Consider the following 17,392-nt stretch of genomic DNA (forward strand, 5'->3'; position numbering starts at 1 on the left):
CCCAAAACGTAGGTAGTGGTTGAATCAAATGATTCAAACAGATTAAGAGGATGATTTGTTTTTGTATCATCTCAGTTCAAAGCCACATCATATATTCAGTATTTGCCCAATTTTGTTTAGTTTTTTTCCAGATCTTCATTATTTTTAGCACAAAAATGACATATGCTTGCTATCAAAAACATTTAAAAATATAAGTATAGTAAGTAAAAGTGGAAGATCCCACTCCATGCCCCTATCAACTCTGTAGTTATAGCTTAATGGCATATAACTACATTTCTATTAATTTTGCACTTTAATGAAGTCTGTTGAGGCAACCGATTAACATTACATTAAAATATTAATGACCTTAAAGCAGAGGTGGCAAACCAGTGGCCACAGGCCAAATCTGGCTCTCAGATGTGTGGGGTTATTGTTGTTTGGTTTGAGTATGTTCAAAACAATTTTTTTCACATGGTCACTAACAGCTGGAACTGGGAGATGACAGCTAAACACCCACATTTTTCTGTAGAAAACCTTCAATTGCTGACAACTTGCTCCCAGAGCCCCGTTTCCCCAGGACAGCTGTCAGCTGCTGGGCCAAGCTTCTCCACAGCGGCCACCGTCCTCATTCCACCAACTCTCTCACACTTGGCCCACTTCACTCCTGAATGTCACCTGCCTGTCCCCTTCCTGTGTTTCTGTTTGCAGCCTCTCCTTTAAGGTGCTGTTTGTTCTGGGTGGGTTCAAGGTCAAGGTGGTAGGGAGGGGTTTCTAGTTAGAGTGGCCTGAAGGAGGATCCCAGGCCAGGAACCAGAAAGTATAACACAACACCCACATATACCTCACTGCTCCTGTCCTGCCCCTGGCATGGACAGCACAGGGGATGATTTGGAGACCAGAGGGAAACTCGTCCAGATTCATGCAGGCTGCTATGGGCATTGTTCTGGTGATGGTGCAGAGCCTGACAGATTAATGGGATTCAGGGAAGAAAATGAATATTGGCCTAACAAAGAAACACTGCCTTATTTCTGAGGATGCATGCAAGAGTGGCTCTTGGGTCGTATCAGGGAACTAGACATGGTTTTGGTGCCTCCCTCTGGGGATCAGACAATTTAGAGAGGACTTTGTCACTTTAATGCACATGTAGATAAAAGCGTCCACACCCATGCCTATAGCCACGTGTTGCACAAGCGTGGGGGCGCACACACACGTTCCCTCTCCACCTTCCGCACAAAAACAGTATGTAATTTAATCGGCAAATGCCCCATTTCCATCTCTATTGGACAGCTTTCAGACACATTCCCAGATCAGACAGAGGACTAGGGTTAAGGCTGGGAATGAAACACCAGCTAGTATTCCAGTGAGCTTTCCTAAACACACACACACAGCAAGTCAGACTAAACAACGTCCAACTGAAGACTCACCTCAAATACTTAGACCCAAGATTCACACGCCAGACTCTTTCAGATACACCAGGTAAGTAAGCACTTGGCATTCCTATCTCAGCCATTCACTTCACAAAATCTTTTGGGTGCCTACTGTGTGCCCAATACTGTGCTTAGTGGTACTTGCCCTCAGCAGGAAAAAAAATTAAAAGTGTTAAATGTTATGAAAGAAACAGAATGGAAATAGAAAATCACAAGGCATTCAGGTCCTATGTAGATAAAGTGGTCAGAGATGGCCTCTCCATGGGTGTGACATTTAAGCTGGAGCATACATCGTAGTGGGGCTGCTGGGGCAAGGAGGGAGAAGAATGTCCCAGCCAGCAAGAACACCACGTGCAAAGGCCTTGAGGTATCAACACAATCACTGAAAGAGAAGCGATCGGAATAACAGTAGCCACTTTTACTGAGCTCCCTGCACTATGCACTCTGTTTTTCCAACACTATCTCAAGGAATCCTCAACAGTAGCCCTTCTTTAAGAGGTAAGCGCTAAGGCCCTAAACACGATGGTAAGAGACACTATTAAAAAGCATGCTCTAGGCAGGGTGCAGTGGCTCAGGCCAGCAATCCCAGCACTTTGGGAGGCCTAGGTGGGCAGATCACTTGAGATCAGGAGTTCAAGACCAGCCTGGCCAATATGTCAAACCCTGTCTCTAATAAAAATACAAAAAAAATTAGCTGGGTGTGGCAGCATGCACCTATAGTCCCAGCTACTAGGGAGGCTGAGGCAGGAGAATCACTTGAACCCAGGAGGTGGAGGTTACAGTGAGCAAAGATCGTGCCACTGCATTCCAGCCTGGGCAACAAGAGTGAAACTCCATCTCAAAAAAAAAAAAAAAAGCATGTTCTAAACACTTGCTTACAGAATTCACTCTGGTAAACAGTTCATTTCATTGTAATAAAGTAGCACAATGCATCTCTGAAGGAACATGCTCAGGAAAGAAAAAAAAAAGGTAGGTACTGTTATATCTCCATTTTATAGATTAGGAGGCTGAGGTTAATCTACTTGCCTGCCCCAAATCACCTGGTCAGCAACGAGGCCAGGATTTGAACTAGGTTATGTTTGAATCCAGGACACCTGACCTTTCCATTCAGTTGTTTTCATTATCATTAGAGATTCACCTAACTCATATATTCTACACCTTTGTGACCTTTAAAGAGTTCTACAATTATTTAACTAAGATTTTACTTGTAATTGGATGGTCTGGGTACAACAAGGGATTGTCAGTATTTACCTTTGCCTAGAAATTTACATGCATTAGGAGACTTGACAATGTCTTTGTGTATTTTAAATCTTTTTTAATTTTCTTAAAAGACATTTTGAAAACATGCAAGTAAAGGAAATGATCCTAGATATATATTTTTCTTAGCTTTTCTCAGTATTGTTTCAACTTGATGATATCGTTCTAAGTATTGTTCCAACTTGTAAATTTAAGTTCACTAATGAGGGTTCTATGAAAAAGCCACAGCTTTAAAGAAAAAACATATATATATATACACATATATAATTATTCACACACTATACACATCCCTCCATCCACTAACAAACTACTGAGATGTATGGTGTAGTTTCCCTTTTCCTCCAACCTAATTATTCACATATGTTTTAATCATTATAGTTACATTTGAAAAAAGCAAAAACAGAAAACTAGAGCATAAACTGCTTCGGAATGTATTTATATGAAAAATACATACTTTGAAATTTCTGGGATTAAGTTAGGCCCAGGGGTAGCAAGAACACTTCTAAATCACGGCCTGCAGCTTCTCAGGGACTAGAGACACAAGGATAATTCGGCACAGAGCTCCCATCCCACAGGCTTACATCAGAAAGCTGACAGATCTCTGGGCTTCATCCCATCGTTCCATGGGGTCAAGACCGAAGGGACTGGAAACAACAGGGTTTGGTCTGGCCTAGCCCACCCTCGTAGTTTCTTGTAGAGAAAAAGAGATGTGTGGAAAGAGCCACAGGAGAAAACAGTGTCTGCGTCTTCTGAGTTACAGAGTCTTCTGGTGCTTTCCTGAAATTGAATTTCCCGGAATTTCAAGGCAGTTTGCAAAATACCATAAGCAGATGCATTAACAAGGCATAAAAGGAAATACAGTGAAAGGGTTTTAACAATCCATGAGCTAATGGGTTGACTGGATTGGATTATAGGCATCTCGAACAGTGATCCACAGTGCAGACATCACGTTCCAAATGCTGGAAGACTGGAGGAACGTGGACCTGAACAGCATCACTAAGCAAACCCTTTACACCATGGAAGACTCTCGAGATGAACACCGGAAACTCATCATCCAATGTAAGCTGTCCCACCAGGGATTGTTGTCCTGTTTTTGTTTTTAAAAGAAAGAAAAAGTGTCTTAGTAAATACCGAAGTGGCATCCCCACCCTGTTCTTCTTCCCAGCATCTCTTCCTCCTTATTGTTCCTTTTAAAGGAGTCAGCTGATTGACTTAAGAGGACATGTGTCAACACTGCTGGGTAAAGAGTGTTCTGGTGCAATTGGGCCGCACACAATGTCATGCAAAGGGCCCCACATGTGACCTGAATGCCAGCCCCGGTTCCATGGAGGTGGCATTAAATATGAGAACAAAAGCTTATTGCCTCTCTCAGTGTATGTCAGCCTGGGGTCAGCTGGATATGCTGCCTGTTTTTCATTTGAGGGTCACGTGAGTCAGCCCACCTATTGGTAGGTGAACCTTTCAATCACGTTAAATGTTTGAGAAGCAGGTGGATGGTATTCTACTTCTGTGAATATATGTTCATGTCCCGGTGAACAAAGACTTCCAACATGCAGACTGCAGGTATACCGCTCCAAATATTAACCTCATGTAGGCAGGATGTTTGCTCTTAGTACTAAAGCAGTATGAGAAGGCCAGAGAACACCATCATTATTAGCACATCCGTGCTATTCCTCAGATGCCCATCCCAGCTGACTGCCCAGGGCATCCCCCCAGCCCAATAACCCTGGATCCATCGGTGTCTACAGGCTACCTCCATAATTAGAGAACATTAGGTCAGGAAAGGTGTTGAGAGCATGTACTCCCATGTTCTCAGTGCGGTGAGGCCTAGGATCCCAATAGTGACATTGCTTGGGGAGCTGCAGAGAGGCTGTCCCACCAAGAAGAGGGGTCTTTCTGAAAGCCCCAAGGCCCTTCAGATTTCTTAGTATATGCCTTCTGCACTGCTGTCTTGAGGGAACTCTATTCAGCTACCCAATCTAAACTTGAGATCCCTTTAAACAAAGTTCCCTAAGAGGGTCCTATTAGAGATCTCTTTCCCATTAGGCCCTTTTCAAAAGCAAATGGAACAGCCAAAATGTTTGAACATGTGGACCTTCCCCAGGGCTTCTTTCCTGGCTTAGCCCGAAGCTCACTCAGGCTGTTACTTCTTCCTTCACAGCTGCCCCACGCCCACTTTTCCCCTGGTAAGAATTTTAGAGATCATCACTAAAATAATAATTCAGCTTAGTGACTGCCTATTCTAAGCCAGCTCCTGTGTCAAATCCAACACATGCATGGTCCCATTTAATCTCCACATCAACCCCATGAGGAAGACACTCTTATCACCCCCACTTTACAGATGAGAAAACTCAGGCTCAGAGAGTTGGTGAACCTAACTCAAGGTCACGCAGCCACTAAGCAATAGAGCTGAACCCAAGTCTGGTCTCATGTCTAGTCCCAGCTTCACCACCAGGCCTTAGTGCTGCTCATATTGTATTCACGAGCAGAGGAGATAAAAAAAAAAAAAAAAAAAAAAAAAAAAAAAAAAGGAAATATGGGTGAGTTTTAGAGGTTCCAGGATCTTTCCAAGTGCTTCCAATCATCCTTCCTGTTCTGCTTTTTCCTGTCCCCTGATGGAAGGTCAACAGAAAGCATGGCCCTGCACACCCTAATGGCACTGGGGGTACCTTTGATCACTGTGCCCCTAGGAACTCCCAATGGGCCAGGCACAGAGCAGGTGTCCAGCAAGGTTCATGGAATACCAAAGAGATGAGTGGAAACCCAGAGTGAACCTAGGTCTTAGCTCTGCAAATCTTCTTAGCAGTGTTAGACTCAGTTCTCTTCCCGCCTCAGCTCCTTTCATGAGGGACGAAAATGTGAACCAGACTCATAGGGAAAAATACAATCAGTATTGCTTGCTTAAGGGACTAGGCTCTGAGCCTTTGCTGGAGCACCATGGAGGTCACTGCTGCCTCTCTCAAGAAAGAACCCTCTGTGGCTTTCTCTTCAAGTTCCTTTAGGTCCAGGGCAGAATGGTGCCCTTTAAAGCTGTGACTGCATTCTTCTTCTGGGGAAGTAAATGCTGTGGTTCAGTTCAACCCAGCTAGTCCTTACTGAATGCCTGTCCTAAGTCAGGTACTGTATTAGATGCTGGCCAAAGGGGAGTGAATAAGATGGACACATCCCTTCCCAACATGGAGCTTACAGTTAATGGTAAATAAGACCTCAAACATGTACTTACAGATGTGTTGCATCTTACCAAAGAGAACAATGTCATGTAATACAGTGCTGTGAAGGGGGAATTGAGGGAGGGTACCAAGCCTCAGGGCGGTCCAGGACATGTGCATCAACCCTGTACCTCCCAACCAGACAGCTGGGAAGTCCCTGAACACACAGGGAGTTGGACCAAAGGTCAGCTTGAGCAGGGCTGGGACAACTGTGTGCAGCGCTCTTCTTTCCTCACAGCCAGCTGACAAATCTGCAAACTCTTGCTTAGGGGGTTAGCATCACCTCTGTGATATAGATCCCAGCCGGCAATGCTCAGCTTACCTTAGATTTTAAAAGTGCACATTAGTACTTAAGCAAGCTGATTAGAATTGAGTTATAATTGTAACTGCCCAAGGTCTGTTGGGCATCCCAGCCCCATGTCCAAGTTCCGTTGGCTGGGATCTCTGGGGCTGGGATGCCCAACAGACCTTGGTTCAAACCTTGCTCTTATGCATCTCTTACACAGCATGGGGCTGGGATGCCCAAAAGACCTTAATTCAAACCTTGGCTCCAGTGCACTGTGACCTTGGTTTCCATTTCTGTAAAATGGGACTAAGGTGAAGGGATTAAATGAGACTATTTGTGCCACATGCTTGGTACACAGTCTAGTGTTAGCATAGTAAAGTGGTTAGGAGGCAAGCACTTGAGTCAGGATGTGTTTGAATCTTGTCTCTGCAATTCACTAGCTGTGAAAGGACAACCTTTGGAAAGTTACTCATCTTTGTTTGTCTCTGTTTCTTCACTTATAAAATGGAGGATAATAATGGTACCAACCTCCTTGGGTTGTTCATCCATTCAGTCAACAAACATTTGAGCATTCTAGTGTTATGACCCTCTGGTCTCAGAATCTTACTTCTTGTAGCAAGCATCAACTAAGTAAAATGGAGCAAAGTGGCCAGTCCTTTAAAATGAGAGAACAAAAACTGCTCAAATGCAAATAAAAGAAACGTATGGATCTTGAATTGTCGTTTGATTTATTGATCTCTGCATACAGAAACACAAAAATGTGATGAAAAGAGATGTTTCAAACTAGAGATCACCAGAACCATGTTTCTATTTTCTAGAGCACTTCATTGATTAAAAAGCACTTCCAGCCGGGCGCGGTGGCTCATGCCTGTAATCCCAGCACTTTGGGAGGCTGAGGCGGGCGGATCACGAGGTCAGGAGATCGAGACCATCCTGGCTAACACAGTGAAACCCCGTCTGTACTAAAGATACAAAAAAAAAAAAAAATTAGTCGTGTATGGTGGCGGGCGCCTGTAGTCCTAGCTACTTGGGAGGCTGAGGCAGGAGAATGGCATGAACCCGGGAGGCGGAGCTTGCGGTGAGCCGAGATTGCGCCACTGCACTCCAGCCTGGGCACCAAGGCGAGACTCCATCTCAAAAAAAAAAAGCACTTCCAGATTCAGTTATCTGACTTAAAGTGAAGACAGGTTGTAAAGTGGTAGGATTATCTCTCTAATGAGGAAACTGAGGGGCAGAGAGACTGTTTCACTTACTCAACAAGTATCTATTAAGCACCTACTACATGCCACACAGAGAGGCTGCTTAAGCTACTTGCCTGATATAGTTGTGGTCCAGAAACATTTGAATTATCACATGTGCCCTACCCTGGGCAGACAGCAAGAGAGCAGCAATGCCTCACCCATTAATTCAAGCAAGAATTTGTTGGGTAACAACTATGTCACAGATAATGCACCAGCTAATAAAGATATCAGACAAAGAACTAGCAGGGAGACACACATGCCCACCCAACTATGCCACAGTGCCATTAGTCATATGATAAAGGTAGAAAACCGATAATGAAGTGCTATGTGAGTGCAGAGGAGGGGTGATCAGTTCTGTAGGCAAGGGGCATGGAATATTAAAGGGATTTCATACCAGGGCCATTTCAACTGGGACATGAGGAACCAAGTAGTGGGAAAAGCCTGAAAAAAAAAAAAAAAAGACTAAGACTATGAAAAAAGCAGGGCTTGCTGGGGGAATGGCAAATAATACAGGATAGCCACAGTTTAACGTGTTCACGGCATGGAAGATGATCTTGGAAAGGTAAGTTGGGGCATGTTTTACAAAGTCTTGAATGCTCTGCTAAGACCTCGGAGTTTTATTTATTTAAAGTTTTACTTTATTCAAAGTTTTGTTCCTCTGTTCTTTTAAGATGTAGCTCTTGTTAAATACAACTGCAGTGATGCGTGTGGGCTTCTCCTTTGTTTGATAGTGTATCAGGAGTTTGACCACCTCTTGGAGGAGCAGTCTCCCATCGAGTCCTACATTGAGTGGCTGGATACCATGGTTGACCGCTGTGTTGTGAAGGTTGGTAAACCGGCGCCTAGGGGGCAGCCTTGGGTCCTGCAGCCCACCACTGCCCTCTGTGGACTTGGCCAAGACAAAGCCCTATGGTGAGCTATCTGAACAGGGTTTTGAGGAGAGGCCCCAGGAGGTGGAGGGGTCAGGAGGCAGGACTCTTGAGTCTTCCATCCCTGATTCGACCAGGTCAGCATCTCTTTTATCTGCTGTATACACTGAGTCTTGGCATAAGATTTCATTTTTTAAAGTATTTTTGCTGCTACAAACAAAACAAAAACCATTGCTCCATAGCATTGATTTTGAAGACCACAAGCCTTCCTGTCATTTTTCTGTATTTATTTATTTATTTATTTTTGAGACAGGGTCTCACTTTGTTGCCCAGGCTGGAATGCAGTGATGCAATCACAGTTCACTGCAGCCTTGACTTCCCCAGGATCATGTGATCCTCTCGCCTCAGCCTCCTGAGTAGCTGGGACTACAGGGGTGTGCCACCATTCCCAGCTAATTTTTGTATTTTTTGTAGAGATGGGGTTTTTGCCACGTTGCCCAGGCTGGTCTCAAACTCCTAGGCTCAAGCGATCATCCGCCCACCTTGGCCTCCCAAAGTGCTGGGATTACAGGCGTGAGCCACTGCAACCGGCCTCATTTTTCAAAGAGACAGTAATAAATGAAAGGTCAAGTCAACCACTATTAAAGCCATTCACTTTCTTATAGATGGCTGCCAAGAGACAAGGGTCCTTGAAGAAAGTGGCCCAGCAGTTCCTCTTGATGTGGTCCTGTTTCGGCACGAGGGTGATCCGGGACATGACCTTGCACAGCGCCCCCAGCTTCGGTAAGGCCACCCCAGCCCTCCCCATCTCCAAACACTTTTTCCTCTGGGCTCCATGCATTGAATCTACCACAGTCTAACTTGCTGTTTCTACAAGGTCATCACCCTGAAACATATCTGTTCTGGGGAGACATGACATTGTTAGGACTTTCAGGGAGAGAGATGGCATTACATGCTAAAGGTGGAGTATCAGTCTGAAAATGAGTGGTTTTGCCCACAGATAGTACTGTCTGAGCTTAAAGAGGAATAAATTGCAGTGGATGTACTCCCCATGCCTAGATGTCCCCAGTGATTGCTGCTTCCAAAGCACAATTTCATAGAATCCCGTATTTGTGCACTTCCCAAAACTGGGCACGTGAAGAAACCTCTGAGTTTGAACACTTGCAAATGGCTTGATTGACCATACTCTAGCTGTGGGCAGATGACCTTAAGTTTTCTTTAAAAATGTACTCCAGTCTAATACCTAAAAGAGGGCATTTGCATTCACTTTCCCTTTTGTTTCACTGACCCTTTAAGTCTTCATCACCTCCAGGAGACATCCCCACCTCAAGTCTTCATCTGCTGCTTTCTAGTATAACAGGGCTTGAAATCTCTGCCCAAAGGTACTGATAACAGTCCCTGCGGGCAGCAACCTGATTACTGAATCGGGGTGAATGTTATGCTACATTGTATGACAGTTTTCTACTTTTCACCAGAAAGAAAGGAATATGTACAGAGTCCAGATCATCACTGGCAAAGTGAGATGGGACTTTTAGGCATTATCCAGACATTTGAAATCCCAAAACGTTTTGGTTTCAATTTTCTAGGCATTTCGGCAAAGGGGCATTGGTAAATTTTCTGGGTAATTGCTTCAGTTCTCTATTTCGCTTTGCAAGTAAGGTTGTGGTTTTGTTTCTCATTATCTCCAATTAAGCCAATCAGCTCTGGGTTTTGCTGTGGGTTTGACACTTTTCCATCTAGCTTTTTATGGTCTTGTCACTATTTTCCAGTTGTGCTATACAACGAAGTAAATATGTGGGAAAACAAAGAAGGCACTATTTTTTCTAAACAGCCCTGTCCATGAAAGACTGTGTTTACCCACTTGGAGAAGCGTTTTGTTGTGGATTTCTTTAATCTCAGCATTGGAAGGTTCTCTGAACCTGCCTGCACCATAGCTACAGATGGAAATTCTCTTTGAGCTGTATATGGAAATGCTCTGCTGACTGCTACCTGGGCAGTGCCATCAGGCATGGCATTTTGATGACTTCCAGTTCAGCACAGTTAGTGTTAGCACATGTTACCTCTAGCTCTGGAAAAATCATTCATGCAGAACTGTTTTCCCTTAAGTGAACTGTTGGAAAATATTTGAGATTTTTTCATTGCTTCCAAGTCAGAGAATCAACAATATCACACACACACACACACACATATCCACATCCACACAGCGAGCATCCTCTCCATGCTTTATCCTTTATTCTTCAATTTGCTGATTCTTAAACTGACCACGTATGCTAGCAGGTGCCTTTCACTAGACAGGGAAAGTAATTCCCTTTCAATATTCTTTGAAATGCATCTGTGCTTACCAAGTTAACAGTCAATGTAAAAAAGAAAGTTTGAGCAGGAGAATGATTAGGCTTTATGAACGGGTTGAATTTATTACTAAGAAATATGGTTCCTTGAAATGTGTTTCTTTTGGAACCACACACTATTTTGGGATAGATATACTGGAAACTCAGGGAAATGGCAAAAAAAGATGATTACAAATCACTTAGAAAAGGAGAGAAAGAGATATTAACCCAGTCTCAGTTTTACAGTATTTTTCAACCCTGAGTGGGTTAAAATAATACCTGTCTCCAAGTCCATCTAGCAAACTATCTGAAATGGCCCAGCTCATCTGACTCATTGTTGAATTTTGCAGCTTGGGGTGACAGGCAAGTTAAATGAGTTTGCGGCAGACAAAAGCCCAGCTCCCCCTTTCTGCCTGTATATGTCAAAGACCCAGTTGGTGGTTGTGTTTGGGTCATGTGTTCCCTGTATGAAAACAGCTAATTAGGAAAAAGAGCCCTCTGTTCCTTGGTCCCCTCCCCCAGCCACAGGGGCCAGCTCTATATATCTTATAACTCCCACATGGTCCTTGTCACTGTGAATGGGTACAGGGTTTGTGTGTCAGCGTAGCAGGCTGACCATTACAATGATCGTGTGGAATATCACAATGATCCCGTAGGGGACTTTATCACCTCTTCCCAGAACAGCCTCTTTCAAAGGTAGTTGACTCCTTTCTTCTCCTTAATTCCTTTTCACTCTCTTCTCCTTAATTCTTTTTCACTGAAAGAACCTATGCTGTGAACTAAAGTAGCCAGATTTTCCTTCTTTGCTGCAAGTTTTAGCAAAATTAGTTAGCAAAGGTAGGCTATCAGGCAAACTTTTAGTCCTAATGAAGCTGAGCAAATCAAAGTTTTGTTTTTAAAAAACACCATCTTTTTAGTCGACTGATCTGATTTCAGTTCCTAGAGTACCTAGATCTCAAGTTGGTGCCAGCGCCTTTACCTTTTCATTCTGGGTTTTCACCAAATGCCTGCTTATTCCACTGTTATGAATATCTGGAAGGTAATAATAGTTCCTGGAAGTACTCCGGCATAAATCAGTTTAAAAAGCAGCCTGGGTGTGACAGCTGAGGGGCACAATTGCACAACACTTCCACGGTTTCACTTTTTTACACACCTGTTGTCTGACCCAGCATCACAGCTCACTCACTTGGGCAGGGCTGGGGAGACCATGTGGGCACGTGTCAGGGAGCGGCTCCCAGAACAAGTGGCCATGACCAAGCCTTCCCAACTGCTTCTCTATGCTTAGATGGCCTGGCCCAGCTCTCTTTTAGGCAGAATCTGCTAAATTGCAGGACCTTAATGTTCGCAATGTCATTCAGGCCCCCACCAAGCACTAAGAGACAGGAATTGCTTTCCCTGTAGTCAGGAGTGGAAGTAAAAACCCAGAGAAGAGAGGACTTGCGTGTGGACTCAGAGAAGTGGCAGATTGAATTCAACCTGCAATTGTTCCCATGCTAAAGCTGGAGTTTCTTCTGCCATGCTACACTGCCACCACCTCATTTAATTTCTTTAGGTAGAAGAAAATTAATAATAACAACACAGCAACATGTATTGAGGGCCGAATATACTTTAGACATTACATTTTCTCAATTACTTCTCACACAACCCTGTGAGGTCTGAATTGCTGCCCTCAGTATGACAGACGAGGAAGCTGAGGTAGAACTTGAAGGATTTGCTTAAGATTAGAGATAAGAATGAAGCAAAGACAAGATAATGATGACTATTATAAGAAATATTTTGGAAGCACATACTATCATTGAATTCTTGCATTAACTCTGCAATGTAGGTAATAATAGACACTTTCTAAAGAGGTGAGAAGGGAGCTTGGAGAATTTCCTTGCACAAGATCAATGCAGCAAATGTCAGAATTCTGTTTCAAAATCAAACCTGCCTGGCCACAAAGCCCATTCCTTTTTGATTATCACAATTAAGGCAAATACTCTGGGCTCAGATGCATGCCACAATAGAGCTAGAAAAATTTATTTAATCCACATTGATATTATTAATATTTTTTAAAATATCCATGGGTTAAGATTTAAAAATTTAAAGCTATGAGAGAAAAGAATAATTATCAGACTGTCATGAGCAGTAAGAGATGCCAGAAGACAATGGAGTAATATCTTTTAAGTGTTGAGAACAAAGAACTGTCAACTATTATTCAAGAGTGAGGGCAAAATAAAGACATAATCAGTTATACAAAGACAGAATTTGGCAGCCACTGATCTTCACTCAAAAAAACAACAAAAAACTATTAAAGGATGCATTTCAGCTGGGCACGATGGCTCACACCTGTAATCCTAGCACTTTGGGAGGTGGATTCCCTGAAGTCAGGAGTTTGAGACCAGCCTGGTCAACATGGCGAAACCCCGTCTCTACTAAAAATACAAAAATTAGCCGGGTGTGGTGGCGGGTGCCTATAATCTCAGCTACTCGGGAGGCTGAGGCAGGAGAATCGCTTGAACCCATGGGGGCAGAGGTTGCAGTGAGCCAAGATTGCACCACTGAACTCCAGCCTGGGTGAGGGAGCGAGACTCCATCTTAAAAAAAAAAGGATACAAAAAGGATACATTTCAGCAAGAAGAAAAATAAAGCCATAGCTGAGGTCTACAATACAAGAAACAACAATATTCTAGTTATTGTTGCCATTGCTGTGTAATAAATTACCTAGGCTTAATGGCTTTAAGACAACCATTTTATTACGTTTATGGATTTTGCAAGTCAGGATCATGTGCCAGCTCACGGTTCCACGTGCAAGTGCCCTAAATGTGAAGTCGCTTTGCTTTTATGATCCCTTCTTAGATACAGTGTAACTTCCCTCATACTCTATTGGTCAAAGGCAGTCCCAGGCCTACCGTGACTCAAGGAGGTGCACAGACCCCAATTGTTAATGGACAGCACATCAAAGAATTTAGGGGCCCTGTTTTAAGATGAGAGAAATTTAAAAGTATGTAAACATATTTAATTAACTATTGAATGCAAATTAAAAACTAAAAACTAATTTGTATATGTGTTTTAAAAAGTTAAAAATAAGTTCTAGGTAAAACTATAACACAGAGTAATGAGAAGAGAATCTTCAAGGAACAGTTAAAGCATGCTAATGTCTTTGTCGTTTTTAGGAATACTAAGTAACTTTAGGCTTTGTTGGAGAAATTTATAGTTTGGATTTAATAAATGTTTAGCATATATGTTAATAAATTAAGGTATCATTACTAAAAGAATATAATCATGATTTATGGAGGAAAATGGAAGAATATGAAAACTTAAGAGATAAAACGTTAAATGGAAAAGAAAAATTGAGAAGATAAAAGAAGCATAGAAAATGGATGGTAAATGAAAGCACAAAATAGGATGGTAGAAATAAATAAAGACCAAATGATAATCACAATAAAGGAGAAAGTCTCTTCCTTCAAAAAACATCAGGCATAAACGTTTTTATAGGCAAGTTTAACTAAACTTATAAAAAATATAAAATCTGGCCGGGCGCGGTGGCTCACGCTTGTAATCCCAGCACTTTGGGAGGCCGAGGTGGGCGGATCACGAGGTCAGGAGATCGAGACCACGGTGAAACCCTGTCTCTACTAAAAAAAAATACAAAAAATTAGCCGGGCATGGTGGCGGGCGCCTGTAGTCCCAGCTACTCGGAGAGGCTGAGGCAGGAGAATGGCGTGAACCCGGGAGGCGGAGCTTGGAGTGAGCCGAGATCACGCCACCGCACTCCAGCCTGGGTGACAGAGCAAGACTCCGTCTCAAAAATAAATAAATAAATAAATAAAATCTTTAGTTTATGAAAATCAATATTTCAGAGAATAAAAGAAAAGAAGAGGCCAGGCAAGGTGGCTCACACCTGTAATCCCAGCACTTTGGGAGGACGAGGCGGGCAGATCACGAAGTCAGAAGTTCGAGACCAGCCTGACCAACATGGTGAAACCCTGTCTCTACTAAAAATACAAAAATTAGCCAGGCATGGTGGCACGCACTGTAATCCCAGCTACTTGGGAGGCTGAGGCAGGAGAATTGCTTGATCCCGGGAGGCGGAGGTTGCAGTGAGCCGAGATCGTGCTACTGCACTCCAATCCAGCCTGGGCAACAGAGCAAGACTCAGTCAAGTTACTGAATTTAGTTTTGTTTTGTTTTTTTTTTTTTTGAGACAGTCTTGCCCTGTCACCCAGGCTGGAGTGCAATGGCATGACCTCAGCTCACTGCAACCTCTGCCTCCTGGGTTCAAACCATTCTCCTGCCTCAGCCTCCCAAGTAGCTGGGATTACAGGTGCGCACCACCACACCTGGCTAATTTTTTGTATCTTTAGTAGAGACGGGGTTTCACCATGTTGGCCAGCCTTGTCTCGAACTCCTGACCTCGTGATCTGCTCGCCTTGGCCTCCCAAAGTGCTCGGATTACAGGCGTGAGCCACCGTGCCCGGCCCTGAATTCAGTTTTTATAAAATCATTGGCATCTTAATTTCACTAACTCGAAAATATAACTTAAAACATACACACTCACACAATTCATAATAGCAATAGAAACTAAAAGCTACCTAGAAATAATTCTAACAAAAAATTGGTGGTGATTACACTGGTGTTCATTTTAGAATTCTCTATATTTTTCTATGATGCATATTTTTCATAAGAAAAATGAAATGCTTTGATTCGACCAAATGCAATCAACTATATTACCATATAACAATAACAAAATAAAATCTCCTTTTGTCTCTAATCCTAATGCCTTTTTCCAAAACAGGCTCTGTTGCTCCCTAGCTCTGTGACTTTAAGCAAGTTATTCAAGCCCTCTGAGCCTTCATTTCCTCATGTATTAACTGAAGATAATACCTTCTTTGCGGTGTTGTTGAGAAGTTAAAAGAGCTTAGCGCGGTGCATATGGAAGTAGTCAATGCTTGCCTATTTGATTCATACATCTAACACATATCCATTGAGTCTCTATTGTGTGCCTGGCAATGTTGTAGTCACTGGGTATAAAGCACTGGTCAAGATAGAAAAATCTCTGCAAGACGGAGCTTACAAGCTAGTGGAGGAGGCATGCAATAACAATTAAGTTAAATACAGGATCTAGTATTTAACTTCGATGGTGAGAAATGCTAAGGAGATAAATAAAGTGGGATGTTCGCTGTAACTGCCTCTCTCCTTTTGTCTTTGGTGTCTCTCTGTCTCTCTCATCAGTCTTTCTGTATCTCCTTTTCATTTTCCTGTCTTCATCGATATTCACTATCCTCAACGCTGTGACACTCTGGCACTGAACGGTTTACTACCCAATAATCTTAATGATTAATTTCTGCTTAGTAAGAACACTTAGCTTCTGTGGAGCCTGAGACTGAGCTTTATGCCTCGTTTGTACTCAGAGCACTTAGCACAATGGTAAACAGGTAGCAGTAGCTCTACAGACTCTTGTTGTTTGATGGATTAAAATTTAGAATGGAAAATTAACAGACTAACGGGTAGCTGATCAGAGGCATTAATGAAGAGAGCTTGAAGGCCCATGTCAAATCTGCACTTTCCCTAAAGTACCGGCTTCCAAGTTCAGCTCTGATGTTTTCTTTTTTTTTTTTTTTTGAGACGGAGTCTCACTCAGTCGCCCAGGCTGGAGTGCAGTGGCGCGATCTCGGCTCACTGCAAGCTCCGCCTCCCGGGTTCACGCCATTCTCCTGCCTCAGCCTCCCGCGTAGCTGGGACTACAGGCGCCCGCCACCACGCCTGGCTAATTTTTTGTACTTTTTAGTAGAGACGGGGTTTCACTGTGTTAGCCAGGATGGTCTCGATCTCCTGACCTTGTGATCCGCCCAGCTCGGCCTCCCAAAGTGCTGGGATTACAGGCATGAGCCACCACGCCCGGCCTGCTCTGATGTTTTCTAAGAGTAATCTTAGGCAAGTTTCTTCACCTCATCAGATCTTTGTTTCCTTGTCTTATAAAACAAGAGGATGGTATAAAATGATTTCCAAGGTGTTTGTTCATCCTAAAACTACTGGCTTGGATTTTTATCATCCAAGCTTTCCATGCTAATTCATTATTTCATAGTACATTTTTCTCTTTCTATCCATGTTGGCTTTAGATCAACATCCCAGCAAATAATTTCTTCATTTTGGAGACCCTTTCCTTATTTGATGCTATCTTTTGACTTGTTTGACTCTATGAACAAAACAATCATGTCATGGGATCTTAGAACATAGTAGCAAAAGGGATCTTAGCGATAATAATAATAGCTACAAATTATTAAGCATCTAATATATACTTTTCCTCATTTTAGTACTTCCGTAATGTACATTTTACTGTCCTTTTAGAGAGCTGTAGCGCGTAATGATTGAAGAGCAACTTCAGAGTCAGACAGTCCAGGATTCAAGTCTTGGTTCTGCCACTTAATGACTGTGTGACATTAGACAGCTACTTTACCTTCCTAAGCCTCACTTTCCTCCTTTGTAAAAGGAAAGTATCACTTATCTCACATGGTTGTGATGAGGATTAAATGCCAAAATAAATCTCCGGTGGTTTACACAGTGGCTGCCACAGAGTCAGAGGTCAACAAATGTCAGATTTTGTTTTCAATATTTATAAGGATTAGGGAGAGTAAAGGAACTCATCTAAAGTCTAAGCTACTAAGTGACAGAGCTAGGATCTCAACCTGGGCAGTTTGATCAACAGCCCATGTAATTACCCACACAGTGCTGTACCTCCTCAGTGGTTCACAGGATCCCATTTCAGAGAAACAGTTGGAAAGTTTAGTTTTAAAGACTGCATCTCATAATGATTG

General features: G+C 42.9%; 1 protein-coding gene across 10 annotated transcripts in view; it reads left to right on the top strand.

Annotated features, from left to right (window-relative positions):
• The window catches only part of RFX4 (regulatory factor X4), a 177,139-nt gene that overhangs the window by 127,721 nt on the left and 32,026 nt on the right, over nt 1–17,392 (top strand). For all 10 annotated transcript variants that reach the window (XM_055238362.1, XM_055238361.1, XM_055238364.1 and 7 more), the window contains 3 exons: nt 3,578–3,722; nt 8,131–8,225; nt 8,934–9,051. In XM_055238362.1, the coding sequence (XP_055094337.1) occupies nt 3,578–3,722; nt 8,131–8,225; nt 8,934–9,051 (358 nt within the window). The remainder of the gene's footprint in view (nt 1–3,577; nt 3,723–8,130; nt 8,226–8,933; nt 9,052–17,392) is intronic.

Source organism: Symphalangus syndactylus, chromosome 13 (genome assembly GCF_028878055.3).
Source record: "Symphalangus syndactylus isolate Jambi chromosome 13, NHGRI_mSymSyn1-v2.1_pri, whole genome shotgun sequence".
NCBI classification, from domain to species: Eukaryota; Metazoa; Chordata; class Mammalia; order Primates; family Hylobatidae; genus Symphalangus; species Symphalangus syndactylus.